This window comes from Magallana gigas, chromosome 2, assembly GCF_963853765.1.
Source record: "Magallana gigas chromosome 2, xbMagGiga1.1, whole genome shotgun sequence".
Lineage (NCBI taxonomy): Eukaryota > Metazoa > Mollusca > Bivalvia > Ostreida > Ostreidae > Magallana > Magallana gigas.
In genome coordinates this window covers 4,487,020-4,500,782 of record NC_088854.1, presented here as the reverse complement: position 1 = coordinate 4,500,782, position 13,763 = coordinate 4,487,020, and the positions used below count along the sequence as shown (strand labels likewise).

The 13,763-nt window shown below is 32.7% G+C and overlaps 2 protein-coding genes across 3 annotated transcripts in view; both read left to right on the top strand.

Annotated features, from left to right (window-relative positions):
* LOC105347327 (uncharacterized) overlaps window positions 1-4,065 on the top strand; it is an 89,303-nt gene extending 85,238 nt beyond the window's left edge. The window contains exons 17-19 of the mRNA XM_066074635.1: window positions 159-273; window positions 2,170-2,312; window positions 2,844-4,065. Of these exons, the coding sequence (XP_065930707.1) occupies window positions 159-273; window positions 2,170-2,312; window positions 2,844-2,920 (335 nt within the window). The 3' untranslated portion in view covers window positions 2,921-4,065. The remainder of the gene's footprint in view (window positions 1-158; window positions 274-2,169; window positions 2,313-2,843) is intronic.
* Window positions 4,066-10,108: 6,043 nt separating this feature from the next.
* The window catches only part of LOC117681664 (uncharacterized), a 31,053-nt gene continuing 27,398 nt past the window's right edge, over window positions 10,109-13,763 (top strand). Inside the window, exons 1-8 of one of the 2 annotated variants that reach the window (XM_034447104.2) lie at window positions 10,109-10,173; window positions 11,120-11,219; window positions 12,212-12,324; window positions 12,411-12,501; window positions 12,733-12,863; window positions 12,975-13,068; window positions 13,169-13,287; window positions 13,519-13,573. In XM_034447104.2, the coding sequence (XP_034302995.2) occupies window positions 10,122-10,173; window positions 11,120-11,219; window positions 12,212-12,324; window positions 12,411-12,501; window positions 12,733-12,863; window positions 12,975-13,068; window positions 13,169-13,287; window positions 13,519-13,573 (755 nt within the window). In that variant the 5' untranslated portion in view covers window positions 10,109-10,121. The remainder of the gene's footprint in view (window positions 10,174-11,119; window positions 11,220-12,211; window positions 12,325-12,410; window positions 12,502-12,732; window positions 12,864-12,974; window positions 13,069-13,168; window positions 13,288-13,518; window positions 13,574-13,763) is intronic. The other variant, XM_066074621.1, reaches the window with a different exon arrangement.

Sequence of the window (13,763 nt, the reverse complement as noted above, 5' to 3'; positions counted from 1 at the left end):
GTTTAAAATTCTTACAAAGGCTAACTTTTGCATTTTATCTGTACCTTTTTTTCAACAACATGTTTGCATAAATGAAAATTCATTAAAAACATAATGTTTAATACGTATGTAAATCAATTATGGGACTTATAAAGCTTAGTGAAAAACATTTTGCTCAGGACTGGAGACCTACAAGGATTGTCTGGCTACGTCAACCATTAATGAGGATTGTAAAGGGCACCTGGCCCCAAAAATTGAAATAGGGGGTAACGAGACTGAAGCTGAGGAGTGTATGTAAGTCTATACTGATATCTCTATTTGTAAGCTCAATAAACCAGTCCCCATAACATCAACTTAAGTTTCCTTCAGATATGTCTCAGAAAACCAAATATTGTGTTAGCAAAATAAACCTAGCTAGCATTGAAATAATGCAAGATTTCTCTCAGATATAACCTGCATTAGTAATATATAAAAGATAAGAATTGTTTCAATTTTCTTTGATTCTGTGGATATGAATCATTACTTACAATTTAAGTCAAATTGTTCAAAATCATTATTACATTTACTAGTATTATGCCTATTGACATGGATATTTATGCGTTAAGATAAACATCAGGTTTTTGAAATATAAAAATACAATTTATATATTCTTTTTAAGCTTACCTGAGCTGAAAGCTCAAGTGAACTTTTCTAATCAAAATTTGTCCATTGTCTGCCGTTGTTGGCAGCGTTGTCGTTGTAAACTTTTCACATTTAATAACAAACCTTATAAACAATAATTGTCAACGATGTACTAATTTTGCATTTTGGTTTTATTTTATCATTAATAGATGTGAATTTGACCATTAATGGCTACGTAGTTCGTTAATGGTAAAATAATATTATAAATGGACAGCATTTCGGCAGCTAATACAACTTTACATAATTAGAAAATGGTTACTACACAGCTTCTCTTTATAAGACTGTAGAGACTGAAAGTCGTTCTAAGAAAAAGTAGTAGCTCTTTAATATAACTGTATTGAGTAATATAATATAACATAATTGTCTTTATGAAATGTAGACACTACTTACGTTTAGATCGAAAGTCATCGTGATATATTTACACTGCTTTTTAGCTCACCTGAAGCATCCTCAGGTAGTGTAGATTCAAGTTTGTTTAAATCAATGTTCCCGGGGATAGGTTGGGGCCAAAATGGGGCAATGGGTTTTTACATAAGAATATATATAGAGACAATCTTTAAAAATCTTCTTCTAAAAAACTATTAGGCCAGAAAAGCTGAAACTTGTGTGGAGGCATCTTCAGAGTGTAGATTCAAGGTTGTTCAAATTATGGTCCCCAGGTGTAGGGTGGGGCCGAAATGGGGGATGAATTTTTAAATAAGAATATATAGAGAAAATCTTTAAAAATTTTCTTTTTAAAAACTATTAGGCCAGAAAAGCCTAAACTTGTGTGGAGGCATCCTCAGGTAGAGTAAATTCAAGTTTGCTAAATCATAGTCTCTTGGGTAGGGCTTGGCCGCAATGGAGGGATAGATTTTTACATAGGAATATATAGAGAAAATCTTTAAAAATATTTTGGGAAAGTTTTCTGTCCAAAAACAGTAACTTGTGTGAAAGCACTGGTTGTGCAGATTAAAGTTTGATGAAACCATGATTCCCTAAAGAAAAGTGGGGACACAAAATGGAGGGAGGGGGTATTTAGGAATAGAGAAAAATCTTCTTACAGGTACAACAACAAAAGGGGCTTGGTATTTACCCAAAAAATATGTGGTTAAAAATTGGCAGATTTTATTATTTTTTTTAGCAAGATCTACTGTACTTAGTTGTCATGATATTTTGATTTTGATAATGTAATGCTAATTTAATCAGAGTTAACTTCAGTTAAGGCTATTGTTGCTCAGGTGAGCGATGTGGCCCCTGGGCCTCTTGTTTTTATTAAGGATGACACAAAAGTTAAATTGACCTGTAGATCTTCCTTGAACTTTAGAAATTTATACATTTGGCATTAATCTAATTTTGGGTAAAGGATAAATCCAAATACTCTAGTTTTAAAATTTTGAACATTTTCTCTATCTTTATGCATAATTCTTTATATAAAGAAGGTAAACATTGTAAAAGTAACCAAAACATCTCATGGACTATCCAGCCTTCTTAATTGATGAAAAATGATGGAATGTTTTCCAACTGTAGGAGAATAGAAGAATATGCCATGTGTGCCAAGAATGGAGTGACAAGCTGTGACGAAGAGGGCTTCCAGGCATATGCTGAAGACACCGCTAGAAAGGTTATCAAGCTGAAGGCGAGCCGTGAGGGTGGAATCGAGTGCTCTACTAGTAAGTCTTGTACTGTAACAACTATTGTCAATGTCTCAGTTTGAAGAACATAGTCAAATCAAAGGCAATACGTAAAATCACTTACCTTTGCAGACATATATCAATTTGTGATAACACTAACACACACACACACACACGCACGCACGCACGCACGCACACGCACACACACACACACACACACACACACAGGCCAATGCAAATCCTGTATTTTTGTGCGATATTGTCATTGCTGTGATGGTGTGACCACAAGTTTACTGCTATGGTGTATGTTTGGTCTCGAAGATTAATTTCAGAAGGAGAAAAAAACGCTATTTGTTTTTTATTTTAATTTTTGTTAGAATCAAAATATTGGTATTATTAGAGGAAAAAACCTGTATTATGTCTTTTCTGCTTGTGTTACCTTTGTTCAACATTTATTTCCTTCATCTGTTTTACCTGCTTTACTTTTGTTTGCTCTGCCTGTCTTATATTTGTCTATGATATTGTTGTCTGATCTACCTGTATTACATATGTCTGTTCTACCCATGGTAGGTGCAGGAGTTCAGGCCTTTTCATCCTATGTCCTTATTCTGGCTGCTGCCTTGCTGATGTTTACAAAGGCCTTTTAAGGATACATCCCAACCTGCTTACCTCTTAATAGTGATATGAGCATTCCATGGAAATTAGTGATATTATTCAGGACTAAAGATAAAAACACCAAGGGAAACAGACAGAATACAACAGTGGTATCAATATGTTGCAATGTTGGTGAGGGATTTTACCAACTAAAAAAATTAATAAGGGAAATCTTATATAAAAGAATCACGATAAAGTGAAACCAAATGAGGCTTAATATTGTTCATAAATTATCAATCACCTAGAATGTTCATGTATTTAATTGGTTGATGTTTATCCTTTACTACATAATGGATATTTTGAAAGATCAAGAATAATGTTTTATTATACTGAATTTCTTTCGTTTACTGCTGAAAATATATCATTCAATGCTAAAAATATCACTTAATTCTCAATCGTGCTTCAGCTTGTAGAAAGTTATGGTCCTTTAGAAAGCGTTTGAAGATTAAACAGGGTCATAACAGCTTAAGAAAGCTCTATACAATTGTTGCTTGAGGTTTTTTAAAGCATATTCATTGTTCAGGATTTTCAGGAGTAAATTATTTTTTAAACTGAAATTCATTGACTTTCCTCAAATTAGCTATAGATTACTGAATTTTGGTAGTGTTTTTTTTTACAAGTGTAAACTAGTTGTGTCTATCTATATGAATGTTGTGTAAAAAATGATTGAATGGTGTCATAAATGATTGTTGTCTTCAATTTATGAATTGTAAATATACTATGTATGTATTGTGTATGTTACAATTAATCTAGCGTTGGGTTTTAATGGCTACATTTTTATGTTTTTAATCATTGTGTTTAAATGGTTTTATGATTATGTCTTCCAGTCGTGAAGAAATCACATGAGACAAGCGGTATGTTTCAACATACTACCTCTCTCCTAATCATATATCTTCATATATTATCATTATGCCACTATGGTTAGGTTCTTACTTAAATTATTTGAATGATATTACTTTTATATGATATTTTTTACAACAAAATATTACTTTTTAATTAAAACCATTGGGTTTTTATGGATCAAAACTTGCCTACTTCCCAATTTTTGGAACGGTTTTCTATTTTTGTCTGCCTAAGTATATTGTTCATAATTTACAGTAATTGTGCTTTTTATGAAATAAACTGTCGTACACAGCAATGTAAGCCTTGTTTATTTAATCAGGGTTTGAGGGTAAAAACATTATTTAATGTGCATCAAAAAGTCTATATAAAGCAGTGGAATTGTTGAATAATGAGGGACAATGTTTCTTGATTCTAACCGTGAGATTGAGGCCACAAAATGGGTTGAACACTGAATAAACAACCTCCTCTGGTTTCGTATTTGAGACTATGAAGTGAGGATTACAACTTTCTGTTTGATAGATTTGCTAACAGTTCTTCTGCGAGATCATAAACTTCATTTTCAACTCTGTTAAAATTCATTTTAAAACTGCCATTTCCAAAGCACTATGAAGGAATTAAGTAACAAATCATAGACTTTGTTCATGTTTGACTAATGAAATTTATCTAATAAGCCCACAGTATCTAAAAAAAGGTATTAAAATCTCTTGAACTCTTCTTACGATGATGCCAAATTGAGTAGCAGTAAGTCGTGATCAGTAAGTCGTGACGACTTTTCCCGTGAATTCATATAGATTATAATGAAATTGTATCATTTTCTATATAATTCCCTGAAAACCTTAAAATGCAGGGAATAGATTCATCCAATTAATTATGACGTCCTAATGGATCGTTCCCCCGATTTCTACAAAGAGCACACAGCGGGTGTGACCGGTCAGCAGAGGATGCTCCCTCCTCTATGGCACCTGGTCCTACCTATAAGTTTTGTAGAGGTCCGTGTTTGCTCCTGTTTTGTTTTTTCCTTTGGACTTTTGATTCTGAACTCTGTTAATTATCACCACATGTCATCTAGCACTAAGAAGAAATTCTAGAATCATTTAGTAGATCTTGATCTTTAGTAGATCTTGATCTTAATTAATGGAGGCAACAACGCCAGATTAAATTCTTGTTAAAAATAAATTAGTGTCAGGATTAGTGGATTCACCATCCTTGTCCCTTTGCTAGCTTATCATCTGTGTGGTAGATTGTTTCCATTAGTGACCTTATAAGGTATGGGGACCTCTATTCTGGATGCATAGTATTGATGCATGATTGATTTAAGTAAGAGAAAAAGACTTTATTCTGACGATATCGATAAATTGAGAGTCATTTTGAGATGAAAACTCGTTCAATTGATGGTATCATAGTGACTGGGAGTTATTTTATTTTAGATAAAGTCGGCGATGGAAGACTTCTTCGAAATTTCAAAAGCAAAAAATAATATAAATTATAAAAAAGGTAGACCCCCCCCCCCCCAAAAAAAAATAACAAAAAAACAAAAACCCTAACCCCCACCCCCCCCGAAAAAAAATCCTATTTGCTATTTTTCAAAATCCTAATCCTTCGGAAAAGGGGGTTGCAAAGTTCCCAAAATTATATTTTCATGTTCATTTACTTAATTTCCTGTAATTGTTTAATAAATTCAATTTCCCTTTTTATAAATTTAACAAAAAATGTATGTTGCCAGAAAAGGGGTCTTCCTTCCTCCGTCTCTGCTCACCTTATGATACGGGCCTTTTGTTGGTAGAATGAAGACCAAGATTCGGTAAGGTTAGTCCATACTCGGAAAGATATGGTTACAGCGATGTTTTTTTATACCCCCGCAAAGGAAGTTTAGGGGGGTATATTGGTTTCACCCTTTCCGTCTGTCTGTCCATCCATCTGTCCGTCTGTCTGTAGATGCAACTTTGTCCCCCCTATAGAATTTTTTATTACTACATGGAACAGTTTGAAAATTTGTACATATGTTGAACACCATCTGAAGATGTGCACCTGCATTTTTTTTAAGATCAGACAAAATTTAATGATTTTATGACAGTTTTCATTTTCCTTATTCTATATATTGTACACTAATGTTGACAAGTAAGGGAGGTAATCCTTACAGATTTTATTAATTAATTAATAGAAAACACTCTAAAATATATTTATATAAATACATCCAGATGGAGTTTTTTGTCTTTATGTCTTAATTTATAAAATTTTTTTATAAGTATTCTATCAACTGACAATGCAAAGTTTTTGTTTGTCAATGATAAATTCTTAGGAGCTAATAAGAACATCAAAGACAAGTGTGGCTGAATTCATTTGTCCCAAGGGAGCCATTATCTGAGCCATGGTTCAGATGGAGCATGTGTTTAGGGGAAATTGATATTCTGTAAAGTGGGTGATGGTTTTGGGGCTATTTTAAAACTGTTTCATGTAAACCAAAAGGTCTATCATTATAAGGAAATAAATAATATAATTATTAATGAAGAAGTTAAACTATCTTTAGAGGTTGTTTAAATTTATTTGTCAAGTAAATTGATGAAGTGACCCTATTGGGCATTAATTTAAATGAAATTCAAAATTACTGATATGATTGTAGTGTTTTGGCAATTTTAAAATTGTTTGTAATTTTAAATTTTCTTTTTTTTTTTTTTTTTTTTTACATATTTTTACATAGTATGGTAATTATGGTAATGTTTTGGGAGTTTATTAAATTTAACAAGTTCATCAAAGAAAATCATAGTCCTATTTTCTGATATGGAGTTCCATTGTGCCATAGGAGAAAATGAGGAAAATTTGAAACAACTAATTGCATCTGTCAAGACTCTTATTAGAAAGATATTGAAAGTTTTATCAACAGAAGAGCATTGCTTGGCTACCGGTATTTCTATTCACTGCAAAGGGAGGGGTTATTGTCATTTTGTTGGTTTTTCTTTAAATCAATTAAATTAAAAAAATATATCATCAAATACATACATTTGTAAATGTATTACTGTTATAGATATGTATTTACAGTGAAATTCTGACAATTTTGATTTTAATTTTTCTTTGTTAACTAATTTTTTTTTTTTTTTTTACAATTGTAGAAATTTTTCTTTGTATGTGTTCCAAACCTTTATTATTCAATTCAATTATTTGTCCCATTTGAAATTAGCCTAGCGGGGGTATTAGTCCCATTAGGACAGTTCTAGTTCCTTTTAAAATTATCTGTCATTTTGTGCAGTGATTAACTGATATAAGAGAAAGTTTATAACACATGTATAAGGACATGATACTAATTAAAATCATTACAAAAAATTGATATTCTTGTAATTAAATGGTTCATTAACTTGTTTTTTTCTTTAGAGTATTTGAGAAGTTAGAATGATATTTTTGAAGAGTTTGATCGTGTAAACTTGAACAAGATGTAAAGCCTATTTCACATGGATTTGCGAAAATCATCACTTTTTTGTTAATACCACTTGATAGTCCTCAGGAAAACAAATCACTTATTAGGTTTGTAACTGAGTGACTACAGAAATATAGAGTCTTGCCGTCTATGAGATCGATAAACCCGATATATTACTGTAGTCAGTAACAAACCAAATAAGTAATAATTGTCAACGATGTACTAATTTTGCGCTTTGGTCTTTTATCATTAATAGATGTGAATTTGACCACTAATGGCTATGTCGTTCGTTAATGGTAAAATGATATTATAAATGAACAGCATTTCGACAGCTAATACAACTTTACATAATTAGAAAATGGTTACTACACTGCTTCTCTTAATAAGACCGTAGAGACTGAAAGTCGTTCTAAGAAAAAGTAGTAGCTCTTTAATATAACTGTATTGAGTAATAGTCTTTATGCAATGTAGACACTACTTACGTATAGATCGAAAGTCATCGTGAGATATTTACGCTGCTTTTTAGCTCACCTGAGCTGAAAGCTCAGATGAGCTTTTCTGATAAAAAATTTTCCGTTGTCTGTCGGCGTTGTCGTTAGCGGTGTTGAAAACTTTTCACATTTTCATCTTCTTCTCAAGAACCACTAGACAGATTTCAACCAAACTTGGCACAAAGCATAACTAGGTGAAGGGGATTCAAGTCTGTTCAAAGGAAGATCCACACCCCCTTTCAAGGGGAGATAATTAAGATATATTAAAACTTTGTTGGTATTTTTCAAAAATCTTCTTCTCAAAAACTATAAGGTCAGAAAAGCTGTAACTTGTACTGAAGCATCCTCAGGTAGTATAGATTCAAGATTGTTCAAATCATGGTCCCCGGGGGTAGGGTGGGGCCACAGTAGTGTGGGGGATGGATTATATATAAGGATGTATAGAGAAAATCTTTAAAATTCTTCTTCTCAAAACCTATTTGGACAGAAAAGCTTAAACTTGTGTTGAGGCATCCTCAGGTAGTGTAGATTTAAGTTTTTTCAAATCATGGTCTCTGTGGGTAGGGTGGGGCCACAATGTGGGGGGGGGGGGTCACATTTTTGCATAGGAATGGTTTGAACATATTTCAATGTGTATTTACACAATGGGGTTGGGCACAAGTTCCATAACTTATTAAGCCCTCTCCCTACAAAAATATAAACAAACATAATATAAAGTATAGTAAAAGGTCACATACATGTATTTAAAACAGATGCAATATATATGGAGAAAAGCTTTAAAAATCTTCTTATCAAAAACAATTTGGCAAGAAAAGCTCAAATTGGCTTTGAAGCTTCCTCAGATAGTGTAGATTTAAGATTCTTTAAATCATGGTCCCGGGGGTAGGGTCGGGCCACAATTAGGGGATCAAGTTTTACATAGGAATATATAGAGAAATCTTTAAAAATCTTCTTTTTAAAAACTGTTAGGCTAGGAAATCTCAAACCTTTGTTGAGGCATCCTCAAATAGAGTAGATTCAAGTCTGTTTAAATCATGGTTCCTAGGGGTAGGGCGGGGTAACAATGGGGAGGGGGGTGAATTTTCACATAGGAATATAATGCGAAAATCTTAAGAAATATTCTGGGAAAGTTTTTAGGCCAAAACTTGTGTGAAAGCACTGGTTGTGCAGATTTAACTTTGGTCAAAGCATGATTCCCTAGAGAATGGTGGGGTCACAATTGGGGGGGGGGGGAGGTTATATAGAAAAACATCTTACAGGCACAACAACAAAAGGGGCTTTATATTTACCATAAAAATATGTGGATAAAAATCGGTAGATTTTTTTTAAAATGGTGAGCAAGATCTACTGTACTTAGTTGTTAAGATATTTTGATTTTGATACTGTAATGCTAATTTGATCAGAGTTAGGGATATTGTTGCTCAGGTGAGCAATGTGGCCCCTGGGCCTCTTATTTTTGATGTCGTAGGAGGCAAAATAAAAAGAGGCATAATGAAATAAGGTCACGGCCATGAACACTCTAGAAACTCTGTATGTTTAATGAACAGTAAAACTGTATTCAGCATATGTTGCTCTGATTGTCTTCAAATGTCATGTTTTTATTGGACGAGACTGATTAAACCGTTTCTGATACTGTAGTTTCAGACCAAGCCAAAAGTAATATTTTACCTATCTGTTCAAAGAAACGCATGAACAATTTTTTTTTATATTTTAATTCACAATCAGTGGAAAGCTTTAATATAACTAACGTAATATAGTTTGAGGTTTGAGAAAAACAAGTTTTTAGAAGAATAACAATTAAAGCTGACAGGCTTATTTCAAATCGAAGGTAACTTGTTAGTGTCTCTATTAATTAATTCTATTACTCATAATTAATTTACTAATCTCACCCAATACAGATTACAATTAAACGGTTATGGGCAGACAAGATAGATTGATCTTAGGAGGACTGGTTGGTCGAAGCCATTGAAAAAATATCCTTCATATGAAGAGCTCTGTATGAAAATTAAAAAAATATATTTCAATTCAAAATATAAGATTTTTTTCTTTAATACTTAAAGATAGTTCATGGCCAAAAAAATTATATATAAAATTTAAACCAGATCTGATGGAATGGGAATTTATTGAGAATCCAGCCTTCTCAATGAAATAAGCATAATTTCCTACCAATTAGATTAATTTCATCCAAATAAGTTAAATAAGTAAACACAAAGTCCTTCTTCAAAATTTGTGATAAATAGGTCGTTTTGATGCAAAATCTTATATATTGATTGTGATTGAGATTGAGACAAAAGAAAGGTACCGTATAGTATATGTGAAGAAAAATAATCCATGTTGTGTTTGCTTACGTACTCCCGCGCCTACATGTGGACTTTTCTTCCCCGCGGAGAGCCCCTGTTGAAGCTTTACATAGTATGGAACCTGTCAGCACAACAACTGTCGAAAACAACCATGTGTCGAAAGTTTGCTCCGGAAGTAATCGTTTTATTTTTTCTCTTTGCAGGTAAGAGTTTTGATGTGACAATGTTTATTCTGAAATATTTATTTGATAATACGTAATTTTATTCAACCAATCCTCAGCCCATATCTTGTATTTAAAAAAAAGTCATTAGTTTGGACTGAAACTGATCAAAGTCATGGGCAAAATTAAGTGATAGTTTACATTTTGCCGAAGTTACAATTCTTGGTTACACCATGATGGCAACAATACGAAAAATGAGATCTATTATAATTCACAAATGAAGCTTTAAAATCAAGTTTTTGCATTGATGAGAAATGTAAATTTTATTTGAAATAAGCATAAGGTGTAATAAGCGCAAAAGCCTTTCTTACTGAATTTTTTGGATTACTAATGACTGTGTAGGAATACCTTTGCCAACTGTTTACAACCAATTGATTAATGAGATACAAGAGTAGTTCACGACAGGGAAACTTTGTTTTCTGTATTTAATTTATGGTGATGTAGTATTAATTAATGTCAAACAATTGTATCGCATCAACTCGCAAAGAATTAAAACATCGAAAATAAATTCGATGGTTGGACAGATCTGTTGCAAACGTGTCTCAATACCATGCAGCCATGTTGCTGATGAAACTTTTTTATATTGTTCGACAGAATTATAAAGGTGGTAATGATAATTCGTATTATCATACCATAAAGTTTTTGAATTTAGTGTACTACCGTGACATACCTGGATCTGTCAGAAACTTAACCCACGACTGACCCGCATACAAATAAATTACACGTACGTCTGTTGACGGCGTGTGATGGCCAGTCACGTGTAACAAATTTATGCAAGGTTTCAGATTTTAGTGTTGTGTTTTCCGTCCTCTTTATTAACATTATGAATCAAGTTTGTTGAGTAGTTACGTTATTCAACAATTAGTTAAATTAATCATACATGATATTTTGTAATACATGACAAAGTTTGATTTCTTTCTATGGTAAGACAATGTTCGCGGGCAATGTAACCTAGAGGGAGCACAAGTCTGTCTGGCCAACATCAGCATTCCCGACCAAAACACCCAAGACATACGGGAGGCCTGTCAGTAAGTTCCACATCTATCAACACGTAGGAGTGGGTTTTTAACACTTACATAAATTCAGAATATACCTAATTCCACTTGGCCAACATACTTGTTTACATTTGTAAATCCCAAAAAATTATACTTTATTAAACATAAATTATACATACAAAATCGGTATTTAAAATTTTTGGAACAACTTTTACCCCCCCCCCCAAAAAAAAACCAACAAAAAAAACAAAAAATAAAACAAAAACCAAAAATAAAAACCCCCAACCAGTTTGAGATATGTTTAAGATATACGCTTTTCTATAAGTCTATATGTACACGCTTTAATTTGCGTCATTTATGAATGACGGCATATTTGTTAAAGAAATAAACAACAATGTCGGACTATTTTGTATTGCACAAGGACACACCAACCGCAGAACGTTGCATCATCATTAATAGGTTCAATTCGTGTCATTTCAGGGGCTGTCCCAAAAGCTTTATAATACTTAATCGTATGAAATAAATAACTACATCTATAATGGTACGATTTTACATTTGCTATATCTAACGAGTTGAAATGGTTATATTAGTATTCTCCCGACAAGCTTCACGAATAAAATACACCTAAATACACCGTTTCAACTCAATAATTAAAGCAATATATATATATATATATATATATATATATATATATATATATATATATATATATATATATATATATATAAAGTGTATTTTCAATAAGATTATATACGAAATTGCATACTTTAGAATCTTGCACAAGCGCCTGGTAAGGTACCCCAATTTTTTGCAAGAAAGATTCTCAAAGTAGTAAGAAATTAATTATAAATTCCTGGAAAAAGTTATATAAAATTTAGCAATGTGTCGTCTGACATTAAGAGAGCAAGGCTATTTCTTTTCCCGTGAAGCAAATTTTGATCATCGTTACGAGAAAAAAATCATGACTTTAAGTGATCTGCCACACATTGAGGAGTGTTATGATGTTGTGACCTCTTCATGAACAGGGCGTATAAAAATGTAGACTCCTGCCTCTCCCCATTCCAAGCCAGCTGTCAGCAGGACCCAAGCTACCAGGAAATGATCTCGGCGTTTGCCGTTATGGAGGGTTACTGTGTCGGTAAGCGATCAATGGATAGACTATACATTAGAGGAAATAACTAGTGCTCTGTTTAACAACTTTTATATAAATTTGATTATTTACAGGTAATGAAAACTGCGACCCGTCTAAATGTTACCAAATCGTTGGAATAGACATATCTGGAGCTAGTCAGCCATCTCAGGACACCAACAAATGGTATATTTAAAACCTACCAATGTTAAACAGCTGGTACTTTAATATGTATGAATGAATAATTTACGAAAACAATTTTGATGGTAAAGTCCTAGCATCTTTTAACAGTCTTTTAATATTAGCATTAGTTTTTAATATTAACATTTTACTTTATTTAGACGATATTAATGCCCTTTCTTACATTTTACAGAAATTTATTATTAATTGAAAGTTTTGTTTGTTTTTAAATTCCAGCGCAAAATATGCTGATTTTAAGAAGTGCGTGGAAATCCAAACTCCTGCGTGTGAAGGGAACATTATGTTAAGCATGTTAAACGAGACCTACGCCGCTCTAACAATAGCATGCACGGAGGAAATCAATCCGGGTAACTCGTTCACACAGCAGGTGCTAGTATCATTATTTAAATTTTCTTTAATTAAAAATAAACTTAAATTCATACATTTGTCTAATTAGCGTATTAATAATAAATCTGTAGGTGCCATGACCCCTGATTGTGATATCCAGGCCTTTGGAAAGTGTGTAGCTGAGTCAGGCAAAGACCCAGGAACTCTGCAGAAAAAATACAACTGGTAATAAACTTCATGAACTTAGAACAAAAATATAACGGTACTTTTTTTGTGTGGGAGTAGTTTCGGTTCAGTCAGTTTATAACACTTTGTTGTTTTACAGTGATATATTAAAAGCAACGTCAGCTTGCATCTCAAAATTTGAATCCAAATGTAAGGAACACTCTATGTACTCAGCCATGGCCTCGGAGATTAAACAACTTATAAAGGGTTGTGAAACAAGTATGTTGTTTAAGCTACTCAAAATATTATTTATCAAAGACTTAAACAAACAAGATTTGGTTTAAATCTGATACAATGTTTATTGAAAATATCGTGTGAAGTTAATGGCTAATGCATGAATCATGCTATAAACTGAATTCAATAACCAAATTAAAAATATTAAGTAACATTATCCCAGTAATATTTATGGTAAGAAATAGTGATGCATATACTCTCTTTACGATTTTGTAGTCTGTAGAATTGACGGGTGTTTGGCTGGGTTAGACTTTCCTGTTGACAATTGCATGTGAGTATCAACTGTAAAACAGAGTCACTGTCCTGTACGTTATTTATTTCTTCATGACAAACACGTTTCATTACAGTAGGATTGGTTACCTAGCCAAAAATATGAGTAAGAGAATGTTGACTTATTCATTTGAGTTACTGCTAGAAATAAGAATATACATAGTCATTTTTACTTGGTCCAAAAAATTCAG